Source organism: Psittacula echo, assembly GCF_963264785.1.
Source record: "Psittacula echo genome assembly, chromosome: 7".
In the NCBI taxonomy this organism is placed as follows: domain Eukaryota; kingdom Metazoa; phylum Chordata; class Aves; order Psittaciformes; family Psittacidae; genus Psittacula; species Psittacula echo.
Window position 1 is genome coordinate 50,293,535 of NC_137740.1, and position 13,640 is coordinate 50,307,174.

General features: G+C 40.6%; 1 protein-coding gene across 8 annotated transcripts in view; it reads left to right on the forward strand.

Moving 5' to 3' along the window:
- VPS8 (VPS8 subunit of CORVET complex) overlaps positions 1–13,640 on the forward strand; it is a 76,192-nt gene that overhangs the window by 20,715 nt on the left and 41,837 nt on the right. For 6 of the 8 annotated variants that reach the window (XR_013957467.1, XM_080624237.1, XM_080624236.1 and 3 more), the window contains 12 exons: positions 253–423; positions 2,457–2,531; positions 3,418–3,453; positions 4,312–4,402; positions 5,488–5,534; positions 6,846–6,935; positions 7,323–7,369; positions 7,896–8,118; positions 8,387–8,476; positions 9,699–9,750; positions 10,017–10,059; positions 10,803–10,875. Coding sequence is in view for 7 of the 8 variants with exons in the window: in XM_080624237.1 (XP_080480363.1) it covers positions 253–423; positions 2,457–2,531; positions 3,418–3,453; positions 4,312–4,402; positions 5,488–5,534; positions 6,846–6,935; positions 7,323–7,369; positions 7,896–8,118; positions 8,387–8,476; positions 9,699–9,750; positions 10,017–10,059; positions 10,803–10,875 (1,038 nt within the window). In the remaining variant the exon portion in view is untranslated. Of the gene's footprint in view, positions 1–252; positions 424–2,456; positions 2,532–3,417; positions 3,454–4,311; positions 4,403–5,487; positions 5,535–5,555; positions 5,661–6,845; positions 6,936–7,322; positions 7,370–7,895; positions 8,119–8,386; positions 8,477–9,698; positions 9,751–10,016; positions 10,060–10,802; positions 10,876–13,640 lie in introns of those variants that run through there. The other 2 variants (XM_080624239.1, XM_080624242.1) reach the window with 2 other exon arrangements.

The window sequence follows — 13,640 nt, forward strand, 5'->3', positions numbered from 1 at the left end:
TCTGGTGGATTGCCATTTGTCTCCAGGTGTTTTCCGTAAGAAAGTTCCCTGTATTTTTTCTCAATGTAAAAGCTGATACTCCAGAAGGATCCTCCTTATCTTTACCTTTGGAGTTATGTGTGGATGCTGTTGTGAAGTGACTCGCCATCCTAGAACTTCCAGTATTGATACTCATGGATATGGTCAGAGCCTGTTTGGTTTGCCCCAGATTGTGTGTGCATTGCTGAAATCTGTGATTTGTTGCTTTTTCAGTGGATAAACTCACGGACAGCCGTGCTTCTAGACAGTGTGGAGAAGCTGCATGTTATAGATCGTCAGACACAGGAGGAGCTGGAGACCATAGAGATCTCAGAAGTGCAGCTGGTATACAACAGCAGCCATTTCAAATCCCTGGCTACGGGAGGCAATGTCAGCGAAGCCCTGGTAGGCACAAATTGTTTGCTTATGTTAGGTAGCTCTGTTTCAGATATACCCTAAGTGCAAACCTGGAGCTTTGGAAAAAGCTTTTTTGAAGTATCTCAAAAATCATACATGGTATTGATGTGGGAAGCTAAGAGACAGCTCGTGTTTCTTTTTGTGCACTGATGTTTTTTGGGAGGTGCTTTTAAGTTACCAAGCTTTGGAATACTTTGTACAGGAAAAAAAGCTGATGTACTTTATTCTTCCAGAGATACCTATAAGCTTTTCTACTTTGTATGCCACAAAAACTCTCATAGCAGTGTCTGTGCAGTACATATTCCCTGCCATTGAAGCTGCAACACTTCAAACATTGTGTTTTCTATTTTTTCCTCTTTTGTTTATTTGTCTTTCTTTTATTTTGATTTTCATGTTTGTTATTTATTTTTTACACCCTGGCCCTTGTGGTGTCTGGACATGTTTTATTTCTGAAGTAGGTGTTAATTTCAGTGCCTCCTGATATCTCTAGTAACTCACATGTGCCTTTAGCAAACTTGCTTTGATGTAGTGTTTGTATTGCTGTGGAATTGTGGAGGTTTTATTTAAGTCATGGTTGTGGGAAAAATTACTGCTTTCAATAGAATGAAGGCTTCTTCTGCTTTGGAAACAGTTTGCTAAGACTGTGTGTAGGAAAGGGCCTTCTGTCCTTGTATTCAACCTCCCAGTGCTTCCTTCCCCAGAGATAGCCTAGGGGTTCTGAAATTCCACAGCTAGAGAACATGGTTCCTGTTCAATTCTGCTATAGCTCTGTGAGACTACCTGGCCCAAAGTACTAGCAGAAGGCTCATGTGGGTCTGTAGCAATTTCAGGCCCAGCATATGGTCATGACTTGGCTCCAGGAGCCCAAGAAGTGCTTTCAGTGCAGAATGGCAGACTTTCTTAAGAAAGAAAGATCTCGTTGTCATGGTTTTCTTTAACAGCAAAGGAAAGAGTGCTTCTTCCAATCTGAATGGCCTGATCTATGGAGAAGTCTTTGCAGCCTTTTAGATCTACAACGATGTTGCTTATCTGGCTTTCACTGCTTTATCTGCTTCCCATGATAGCACTGTCATTATTTTTGCTGCAGATGCATATTGAGGAAGAAAGAATCAGAAGGTGGAGTCTAGTCTGAATGAGCTTATGTACTGTCTGCCATGTGATCTTTAATTGTCAGGCACAACCTTACAGAACACAGTTAGAGATTGGTACTAAGGTGGTATAGGTCATTACGTGGAGTAATCTTGCACTCAATTCCAGAAGCTCTGCCATGTCCTGTGATGGCTTCTGGTGATTACCCTCAAAGCCAGAGATGTGTGGCTTGACAAACTAACAGGCCCAAATAAGTGCTGTCTGTTAAAATGCTATTGTGAGTCTACAGAATAAGTCTACTTAATGAAAGTACCTGGAATGGACACACTTTTCAGCAGTGGGAAGAGATCCAGGAAGCTTCGCTACCTGACCATACTGAGAAAAAGCACAGGACAAATAACTATGCTGTGTAACTGTACAGCTGAGTGGGAAGCAAGCACTGCCCATGGGTAAAATCTCTAATTGTGATGTGATCCTCCATTTCTCACATTGTAAATGTGCCTTTTGAACACTAGTTACTGGCATTCAAACTTGTTGCAGCAACTTCAGTATTCTTTCCATCTGTGTCTCCTACACATTTGCTCTTGAGGAAGATCTGTGAAGAAGCAGATGGCAAAGGAAGAGCCCCCATAACTTTTTTTGCTTCTGAAGATAGACACAGAGCAATGCTTGAGGGTCCTTATGATTCTGTCATGTTTTCTGGGCAGTGAGAGCTGAGTAGCACTTTAAGCTGCATTCACAAGCAGGAAGGAGTGACAGCAGAACTTTATTACTTACTGCTGCCCAGCAATCTGTGTTGTTCTCTCCCAGTCCTCATTTTGATTTTTGAATTACAAAGTGTCTCTAAAGTTCAAGTGTATGTATATGTTTCTTGGGAAACTTTACAAAAACAAAAAAGGAGTTTTACCTGCATATAACTTTCCTCCCTGTAGGCACTGGTTGGAGAGAAAGCTTGTTACCAGTCCATCAGCAGCTGTGGTGGTCAGATCTTTTACCTTGGAACTAAGGTAAAGATATGGGGATTTTTAAATAAAAATACAGGTCATTCACTGTTGATAGTAGCTCATCTTCTGGAGAAGGACAATTTTTTTATTCTATGGAGATGTGGATAAAGGATGAGTTCTTTGTGAGCTTATAGCATCATCATAATCATAGACTGGTTTGGGTTGGAAGAGATCTTAAAGCTCATCTAGTTCTAACCCCCTGCCACGAGCAGGGTCACCTTCCACTAGACCAGATTGCTCAAGGCTCTGTCCAACCTGGCCTTGAACACTGCCAGGGATAGGGCAGCCACAGCTTCTCTGGGCAACCTGTTCCACTGTCTCACCACCCTCACAGGGAAGAATTTCTTCTAACATCTAATCTCAATCTCCCCTCTGTCAATTTAAAGCCATTCCCCCTTGTCCAACTACATGTTGTGGGATTAAAGAAATGTGCAATAATTCGGTTTTAGCCAAGGTATGGGTTAAATGAGACATGGTCATAGTTTCACAGCATCCTGGTTCATGCTACTTCAGAGTAGACTTAGCATTACATTACTGACATTTCCTCTGTCCTAAGCTTCAGTTTTTCTGTCCTAAATGCACTAGTAAGTAAACAGAAGAAAATAAGACAGCAGGGAAAACTAGACTCTGTTGCATGAAATGATAAAAGGAATATCCTGTTCACTTTCCCTGTCATGCAGTGCAGGCTGTCTGTGGAAAAGAGAGAGGTGGCTTATGGGATGGCATGTGGAAGAAGTGAGGGACAGTATCTTGGAACACATGGGTTGTAAGGCCATGTGAGGCATTATTTTCTGTTAAATATGAACATCCAATTTATTCCTGCCATGCTGAGCTTGAGAATTGCATTACTTAGTTTCATCTAAATAATTTTTTTCCCTTTCTTTTCTAGTCTGTTCATGTCATGACATTGAGAAGCTGGAGAGAGGTACGTTGAGAAGAAAACTGTACAGCTTAGGTATGAATTGCTTGAGAGGAGGGAGGGAGCATTTGTGAAGTATGTTCTGAGCACTGTATTCAGGATTCCTGATTGCTACGTGCTGCCAGCACCATAGGTACACTGCTTTCCAAGGTGGGATGCTGTGGGACTCTGCTTGCGTAAACTTGCAGGCTGTGAGTGGAGACCTTGTTCTCCCAAGCAAGACGTAATGCCTTGCCATGTGTCAGCTTCTGTTAACAAGATAAAGTTAGTGCAATGTATGGCTTTGGAGGACTGAGTAAATGTAAGCCTTCTGTCTGCCAGATACATATACAGGAGCAGAAGGAAATCTGATTCACTGAATTTTGTCTCCAGCTACTGTAAGAGCTCCATCATAAAATCTAACACAGGCTACCTAGGAAGTTCATTGGATTCTAGCTCCTTGTTTCTGTTGATAGATTTTATTTTTTTTTTTTTTAACATAATTTCTCTGACAGCTGAAACCTCATCAATTTCCACATTAAAGTTGTTAGTGATTCATTTATGCCTATTTGTTCCCGTGTTGTTCTTTTCAGTTCACCGTATGTTTATTTGATGTATGCATGTTCTCTCTCAGACTTTATTTTGCAAAGCTAAGCAAAGCTTCTTTATCATTCTTTTGTAAGAGCATCTTTCCATTCCTTTTTTCTTTCCTAGTCACTTTTCTCTGTGCCTTCTCTCTGCTCAGTTTCTTGAACTGTGGCACATACTGCTCTGGGTAGGGTCTTACAAATGCCATGCACAGTGTCACTGGGAAATGCTGATCATAAATTGGGCAGGGGTCTCCTTTTCTGTAATACGAAGGTCCAGTATTACTTGTCATTTTAGAGAGTTGACCACCTTCTGAAACAAGAGCGTCTCATTGATGCCCTGGCTCTAGCTTGGTCTTTTCATGAAGGGAAAGCAAAGGCTGTGGTAGGTAAGTTTGGGTTTGGGTCTTTGTAATATTTTTTTATTGAAACAGCTATGGAAGCGTTTTAACCTATGCATGTACAGAAATCACTTTTCTGGGGTGGAGAAAAAGATAATTGAGTTGAAGAAGAGAAAGTAGGATGTGCTGCTTTGGGTTTGGCAGAAACAACAGCTTTATGTGGATTGATTCAGCTTTTTTAGAGTTGTAGTCTCTTTAGCAGCCTACCGTTTTCAGATGAAAATTAGACTTGGTCTGTGCTGTGATTCCTGTCTGTTGTCACTTTGCCGTTAAGGACGTGTATCGAGTGTTGAATATTTAGCCTGCTAAAATATTACTGAAGGTCATGCATGACCTTTAGGTAATTTTCAGTGTGATGTTGTGTCAATTCTGCCAAGCAGGGACTTTCATTGAGGTTACTTCTGACTATACTGACTGAAAGAATCGCTTTGGCACCAATGAAGGAGGATGCTTTTTGAGCACTTAGCTTGGTATGATGAACATGTTAATTATGCCAGAAATTGTCACTTGAATGGTCTGATTTGGACTGGACACATCGACTTTTCAGCAAATAACTTCTGATGGTTTTGACAGATGAGACTCAAGTTCTTGTGATAAGATCCTCCTGCTGTGAAATTGCTGGTATATCAAAATGTGTTTTGTTTCAATGGTGGTTATAATACAATTAAGCAGATAGTTTTTCAGTATTCAGTATGTCTTTTTGAGTTGGCATGTAAGAATTTTTTTTTCCCCTTATAGTGCACTTAATTCAGCTTCTTTGCATCAAGGCATCCTCCAGCAATTAGCCTCATGTACACAGCCTTTTATAGCCCTCAGTAATTGTTTTCTCAGCATTAAACAACACTCAGATCTGTTCTTGCCATTCCTGTGCTGGAACAGTCTTTACACTGGGAGAATAAGCTTTTCAGAAGATTGGTTTACAAGTAGAACACAAAATTGTGTATTTAGATATCCTGACCTCTGCATCTCAAGGGTAGTGGTGTTAGCGTCTTAACTGTGGGATTTTTATCTTTCCACTGGTAGGTCAGATGAGAATAGCTTCATGGTTTTCCTTTCCCCCTCATTCTTTCTAGGCTTGTCTGGGGACACAAGCAAGCGGAAAGCAGTGATTGCAGACAGAGTGAGTCACTGATCTCTTCCTAACTGGATTTTTGTGTATACTGATGTGATACTGTGTTTCCGGAAGAAATGGTTTCTGTCCTCTGAAAGTTTGGAGAAGAGGAGACTGCGGGCGGACCTTATTAGTGTATATAAATATATAAAGGGGGAGTGTCATGAGGATGGAGCCAGGCTCTTCTCAATGGCAAACAATGATAGGACAAGGGGTAATGGGTATAAACTGGAACACAAGAGGTTCCACTTAAACTTGAGAAGAAACTTCTCAGTGAGGGTGACAGAACACTGGAACAGGCTGCCCAGGGAGGTTGTGGAGTCTCCTTCTCTGGAGACATTCAAAACCCACCTGGACACATTCCTATGTAACCTTATCTAGGTGTTCCTGCTCTGGCAGGGGGATTGGACTAGATGATCTTTTGAGGTCCCTTCCAATCTCTAACATACTGTGATACTGTGATACTGTGAAAGTTAATCCGTCTAACTCTAGAACGTGTACCTGTGCACCTCTTGCTAAAATTGTGAGCAGGATTTTAGAGGAGACTTGGGAATACCTTTTAGGTGAAGGTGGGGATAAAATCTGCAGCATTAGCAAATCAAAACTTGACATTATCATCCAGGCCTTGAGATCTCTGGTCCCTTCACAGTGGAGAGGAACCCTTTTTGTAGGTAACTCCAGAGTTGCCTGACTTTTGGTTAGCAAGTTAGCAGCTTATTTGGTGACTCAAGATGGAAATTTTGCTCCATGTATACATGGACATGGAATAAACTCATCAAGTGATCCTGCTCAGTTGTTAGAGGAACCTTTTTCTGGGAAGGGTATGTTTAAAAATACACAGTTATTGGAGTAATTATTCAGCTTGTGTTTTGAAGAACTATACATGTTATATACATGTATATTTTATATACATATATACAATATACATATATATAAATATACATGTATATTTTATTTGCAGATAAATAAGTTTTGCTGTTTAAGATAGCGTAACTTAAACTTTGGGTAAAAACATGACCCACATGAGTCTTGTGCTTCCAAATGTGTTCACCTGCCTGAAAATTTGCTGGCAGAGTGGCTGCCCAGTTTCTTGGTCAGTTAAAGTTAGTGTAGGCCTTCAGTGTCCTGCCAGGCCACTTCTGTGCCAATCATACCATTGTCTCCTGGCAGCCTCTTCTCCCTGCCCACAGTAGGTCATACCCAAAATGGGACAACAAAGTTTACAGTGCTGCCAGCCCCCAAGACAGTCTATTAAATGTGCTACCAAGTAGGGCCTCTAGTCTGGGATTTGAATGAATTTTCTTGTTTATTGTAATTCAGATGGTTGAAATTCTTCTCCATTATGCTGATCGGACTTTGAAGAAATGTCCTGACCAAGGGAAAATCCAGGTTATGGAGCAACATTTTCAGGTATGATGCTCTAGAGGACTCTCTTGTATAGATCTTGAATTTTTTTAATCAGACTTTGCTGAAAAAGTTGTCTAGTTTTGAATAATACTGCTGTGGTTCATCTGAACACTCTCATCTATTGTGTGCACTAATGAAATCAGGACTTAGCTATGGCTAGGCAGCAGAGCAGAACCTGTATGCTTTCTGTCCTCTGCAGAAGTGTCACCAGAGTTTTTTGCCATATGAACCAGCATATGGGAAAACCTGTAACTGTGCCAGCTACCAGCTGATTCAACTAACTCATTGATTCTGCTCTGTATTGGCCAGGCTTCACTTTGTGCTCTGTAGGTTGTGCTATTTGGCAGGATTTTTGCCAATCCCCACAGCTTTTTTATGTTTCTTTCTCAGGACGTGGTGCCTGTCATAGTTGATTACTGTCTCTTGCTCCAGCGCACGTAAGTCTGAGTTTGCAAGCCTGTCTCCCAAGTCTCCCAAATCCATGTAGTCCTGAGTACTGTCTCCTATAATATCACATGGTTTAGAGGAATCGTCTAATGTCATTGTCATATCATATATCACGTCACAGTTTAGAGAAATGCTGAAAAACTGATACTAAAGTCAGGGTACTAAATACTCAAAAGTGTCTTAAATTTTCGTTGATGTGTTGAGGAAGAATTTGCTTCAAACTGTTTCCCCCACACTATCACCTTAAGAAAGAAGGCACCCTGATACATTTTCTGTTTTCTTGTTGTTGTAATTTCCCCTCTGACAGCAGGGTTTTTTGCTGCAGCATCCATAGCTGATTGGTTCTGTGTAGCTACCTGTAACTTGCATCAGTAAAGAAGCTGAACAGGGCATTCTGCTCCTGAGTTTGATTATCAAAAAATACAGAGAAATTAGAGTTTAATTTGGAGCCCTCAGAAAGCAGATAAGGAGATTTTAATAAGGTTATTTGATAACTAAACACTTTTTTCCTCCTAGGGATTTATTATTTAACCAGATATATGATAAGATGAGTGAAAATTCTGTAGCTAAAGGCATCTTTCTGGAGTGCTTGGAGCCATATATCTTAAGTGATAAGCTGATGGGAATCACACCTCAAGTGATGAAAGACTTGCTGCTTCACTTCCAAGACAAGAATAGGCTGGAAAATTTGGAAGCCTGCATTGTGCATATGGATATCACCAGCTTGGACATACAGCAGGTGAGCTCTTGTATTGAGTTCCTCTAAAAGATGATGACATACACTAGTTGCTGATGCAAACTTCTTGTGCTTTTAAGCACACCTAGCATGCGGAAAACCAGGTGTCACCTTTTAGCAGACAAAACTTACGTAGTCCAAGCCATTCATGCCTTTTGGTCACTAATTTGTAACAGAACTTAGCCCTGTGTCCCTTGGATCAAATTGAAAATAAGAGAACTGTGAGCTAAGAGCAGCTGTAGATCTCTATTATGCTTTGTTTGCCTTGCAGGTAGTTCTTCTATGCTGGGAAAACCATCTCTATGATGCCATGATCTATGTTTATAACAGTGGGATGAATGACTTCATTAGTCCCATGGAGGTAGGAAAGATGTTCAGTGCAGTGAGTTGATTTCTGTGTGTTCAGCACGTGTTCTTTCTGAGAAACTGCATTTCAAACCCAATGCATTATCTTCTCATTCAGTGTGTAGATATTCTTGTTCTTTTTAATTCAAGGGAGAAATCACAGGATATATGCAGTGTATTTGACTAGATGCAGTAGAGGAGAAAAGCAGTTTGTAATTACGATGCTTTAGAACACAAGTTTCCCTTCTGAGGTGGCAATGCTCTGCAAAGTTAGAGCAGGAAATTTAGTTGTGTTACTGAAACAAACATGAAACAAAAGCAGCAGAAAAACAAGATGATGTCTTCTAACAGCTTTGTTGCTTGTGGTGATCCTGGCTTATGTGACATGATGTGCTGAGAAAGCATCAGTGTTTTACACAATAGAATTAATGGGGGTATAGGTGTGAGAGCTTGTATAAACACCTCATGCTTTTTTTAATTCATCCTGTTCTTCCTCTGCTGATACAATAATATATTAATATGTATTAAAGAGTAATGGAAACAAAGGGTGAATTTACCTGTGTACAGAATTCAGAAAAAGGCTAGAAACAGTCCTTGTACTAGGGCAGGCTTTGTTCTTAGCTTTTGGGTGTGATCTATTGACAGTAAGCACAGGACTCTGTAATGCTGTAACTGGAGGCCCTGTTGCTGCTGCTGCTCCTGGTAATCCTGAAAATGTGCCTGGTACACCAATTGCTCTTGAAGGCTATAGTTATAACATTCATTAGGGAAGCATTGCTATTTTCTCAGTAGTGCTGAAAAGGACAGCTGGGTCCATTTGAGTGTGAAAACCTTAAACTGCCCAATTTTTATCAGTTACAACATAATTTGATTTTTCAAAGGAAAGATACTCTTTAAGTGTTCTTGATTTTAAAAAGGACTTCTGGAAACCTAGCAGTAGCTGTACAAGTACAAATAACTTTTTCTGCTTTCTAGAGCTAAGTATTTAGATGAGTCCTCATTCTGCGTACCCAAACTGAGCGCTCTCTGGGGCTCTTTTCTCATGTGTTGTAACATCAGCTGGGAAAAGTATCCTTTGCCACATCTTGGTGTCTCCTGAGCCTTTTAATTGTAAGACATGATGAGACAGCAGACTTTCTGTGGGGAAGATACACCATTAACCTCTGCTTTAAACCCACACAGATTCTTTGTTTTGAGCTTTTGCAGCTGCTTGAGTACTGCCTTCTTTCTTGCTGCAGAAGCTGTTCAAAGTCATTGCTCCTCCACTGAATGCTGGGAAGTCTCTCACAGGTACAGAATTCTTTCTCTGTAAGGGTTTCTGGTTTTGATATTTGATGTTTTGAATATCTCTAGTCACTTCCAACAGAGGGATGCAAGAAGGAAATACATGTCTCCTGTAAGTGTCTTGGAGAACAGAAAAGTTTTCAAGTACTATTTATGGTGTGTTAAACTCCCTGTGTGCATCAGATGAAATGTTTTGCTAACAGCTGGGAAAAAGAATTTCAACTATCTGTTGTCTTGTGAAGAAAAGGTAACAAATAATTCTTGTTTTGTAGATGAGCAGGTGGTAATGGGCAACAAGCTGCTTGTATATATAAGGTAAGGTCCTTTAGAAAGGGTGTGTGGCGTTTCCTAGTGGTGACACCAACTGTTTAACTCACTATAGCTGCAGAATCTTATAGTGTGTTTGGAGGCCTGAGTGATTGCAATAGCAATGGCTACTTTGTACAGCTGACTTGAAGTTACTGTAACTTCTTGTTACGCATGGTGTGAGTGGATAGGTAGGGTAAAGTTGGCGACTTTATAGCTCCGATTACTGCTGATATGCCAAGACTGTATCTTAGAATTTGGTTAGAATACGTTGTCTCATGTGTGACACAGTGCTCCTTGAACAAGGACTTGCAGCCTGAAAAGCTGTATTTTAGCCCTTTTCCACCATGCCTTTTGGGATAGCTTTGCTTAGTTGCTGCTTTCTGTGTTGCTTATCATTTGCAGGAGTCATTCTGAGATTGCACGGTAATGATTAATTAGGGAATTTCTTTTTCTGGAATCTACTCAAGATGGTGAACGTTAGAGTATGCATTACTCCAGCTACCTAAAATGCAAGATTAAAGATTTTTGTGAGAAATACTGAGTTTCTCCATTCCTTTTGTACTGTGGAATGGCATACCTTGGATGTAAATTCATGCAGTGGATTGGCTTATTAAGCAGTGCAGTCTGCAGTGCTTGCTTTCATGATTCATAAAATAATTTGGCTTGTTTTAAAAGCATCCTGAAAACTAACTCATTATCTGTTCAATGTCAGGACGTATTAAAAATGCCTTTTCCCTCCTTTTCTTTAGCTGCTGCTTGGCAGGCCGTGCATATCCTTTGGGTGATATTCCTGAAGATCTGGTACCTTTGGTTAAAAATCAGGTGAGCAGCCTTTTGGAAAGGAACTTTCCTCTATGAGGTTTTTAAAAGAAGGTACATATGTCATGGGATTCTGATAGAAAATTATTCTCAATCTGGTAGCTGTAACCTTGTGATATGAGTATGTACCACTGTAAATACCAAACAAACTTTTAGGACATTAAATCAAACAGTTGTTGCAATTTGGACATTTAAATTTTGTATTTTTCCTCCAACTGTAAATTGAGGTGTGGAACATAGAGTTCTTAGTGGCAGTAATTTTGATTGGTTTTGGTTTCATTTTTTCCTTATTCTTTACCACAAAGTTCCCAGAAATTTGTGCTGTCTCTTCTTTCTAAACTTGACTATAACATGTCAAATATGGGGGATCTTCCCTCTTTTCAAATGCATGTAATGTGGGATGGACAGGAGTAGAAAGGTAGGTAACATCAAAGAACATTAACTAAATATTCCTTCTTCTGTTTGGCCGTTGCTAAAACTTGTTCATGCTTGTCTCTGCTCATCAAGACATTGTATTTGCTGAAGATAAGCTCCCAGCCTTGTGATTACTGCATATATTCAGATGAGGTCAAGAGTATGTTATAGTCAAGTGCTCCAAACTGCATCCTTGTACAATTCCCTTTTCTGGTAGTTGTCAGCTAAAGAGACAGCTTGTTTTGAGACAACTTAAAAGGTAGCCAGTTTCTTCCTTCTTTTGAGAAAAGTCATGAAGCAAGCCATGGCTTGATATTTTCTGGTCTTGTGGTGACTGCAAGATCATCTGCTTTCTCAGTCTGTTCCATCTCTGGTTAAGAGCAATAGGCTGATACTAAATTCCTCTTTGTCCACCCGTCCTGGCAAACCTTAGTTTGGGAGAGTTGACCCTGAGCATGTCCAGCCATTCTGGTTATAAGACAGAATCTTAACTGCTTCAGAAAAGTCTTTATGTGTATAGGCTCTAAAGCTCTCTGTTCTACATGCTGTGGGTTGAGAAGAGGCTGACTACACGTCTCTTGTTCTTTGTTGTTCTGGCTAGTCCCACTAGGAAGAATGGTGGCCTAATATTCCAGTCATCTTTCCAGGGTGCTGTAGGAACAGCAGCCAATGCCTTAAGGCTTCTGTGTGCTATTATCCCATGACAGTGCAGGCTTATCCTGCTTTCCCCCTTTGGGAGAAGGTTTGATTCTGGAGCTGCATCTCTTCATGTTGTTCTTTGCTGCCCTGTTCAGTGGGCAATTTTTGGCTTAGCTAGATTCATCATACTGTTCTGACTCTGCACCAGTAGCTTTCAATTGGGAGAAATAACCTTTTCCATCTGGATTGCCCAAGTTGTTGGCAGGTTGTTTTGAGGCAACGAGTACTATTGCATATGCCTTATAATTTGTTCAGGACAGGTGTGAGCATATTCTTAATGATTTCATCATAAGCATGATAATAAAACTAACCTAAGTATTAGTACCTAGCTAGAATAACACTGAACTTATGCCAAAAGTGTGACTAGACATGCAGGTTACATGCCATGAAAGTTGGCTTGTTCATTGCCAAAGTAAATCTTTCCTGGTCCATCATTTCCATCAAAGCCTTTAAGCGGACTATTCCTTTTTTTTTAAGCTGTGTCTGAATCTTGACTTAAGGCAAAGCTTAACTCCTTTGGAATAATTTCTGACAATTTCTTAAAACAGAGGATGCTCCTGATCACTTTGTGCTCATAAAACTCCTGAGTTTCTGGCCAGTTTTACTGCAAACATTTTTTTGGTGTCTCTAGCATTTCACTTTAGTTACAGGATTTCAGTGAGAAGAAGCATCTTCTGTTTTGCAGTTTCTTTTTGCAGTAAAATAAAAGAAAAAAGAAATGCTTTTTAGTTGTGTGGTGGGTTTGGGTGTTTTGAGGGGTTGGTGTTTGGTTGGTTTTGGGGGAATTTTTGTTTGCTTGTTTTGTTTTTGAGTGTGGTGGGGTGTTTTGGTTTTGTTTGTTGGTTGTCTGGTTTGTTTTTTTTTTTTCCCCTAATCCAGAGCTTGTAGCTGTATGTATGTGGTAGCTCTGGGTTATTGTAGACCCTTTTCTCACAGTGTGCAAACCAGTCTGCTTGCCTTTGCTGGATCAAGCGCTAGGCTATTGCCCTCTCTCATGGTCCTTACGAAGTTGCCCACTGCACAGTGTAGAGCTGGCACAGCAACAGACTGTGGCTCATAGCCTGAAGAGAAGTGATAGCGCACCCAGCAGCATTATCTCTGGGGAAGAGCCATCAACCTCTCCTTTCTGATACTGTTCCTGAGAACTTGGCTTCAGTGACACCTTTCTGTCTGGATACTTCAATTCACTCTAGCTACAGTCTGGGTTGTTTTATTTTCTTACTTGTTTGTAGCTGGCAAGGTGGATAGAAGGTTCAAGGAGGCCAACAGGGAAGGTTGTGGGTCTGAAAGTCAAGCTGCTAACTCCTTCTAGCTTCACTGCCACTGTGGTGACAGAAAAATTAACTCATAATATGAGTACATGTCATTTCCTGAGGATGGCCGGGAAGAGCGTGTTGCCTGACAGTTCTTTATGGGATCCCAGTGTGTATTTTAATACATACTCATGAGTGTTAGCCAGTCTGCTGTCTTTCTGCTGGTAGCCAGGTCTCTTATGAGTGTGTTTGAGACAACTGGAGCTGTTGCTGCCCTGTTCATTCACTGGAAGGGTCTGAATGCCTCTGTCAGTGGTTCAGTAAAGGGAGTTGCCTTCATTTTGAAAGACATGCTCATATCTCAGGAACTATGAAGTCAGTGGAGGAGACAAAATTGAGCAG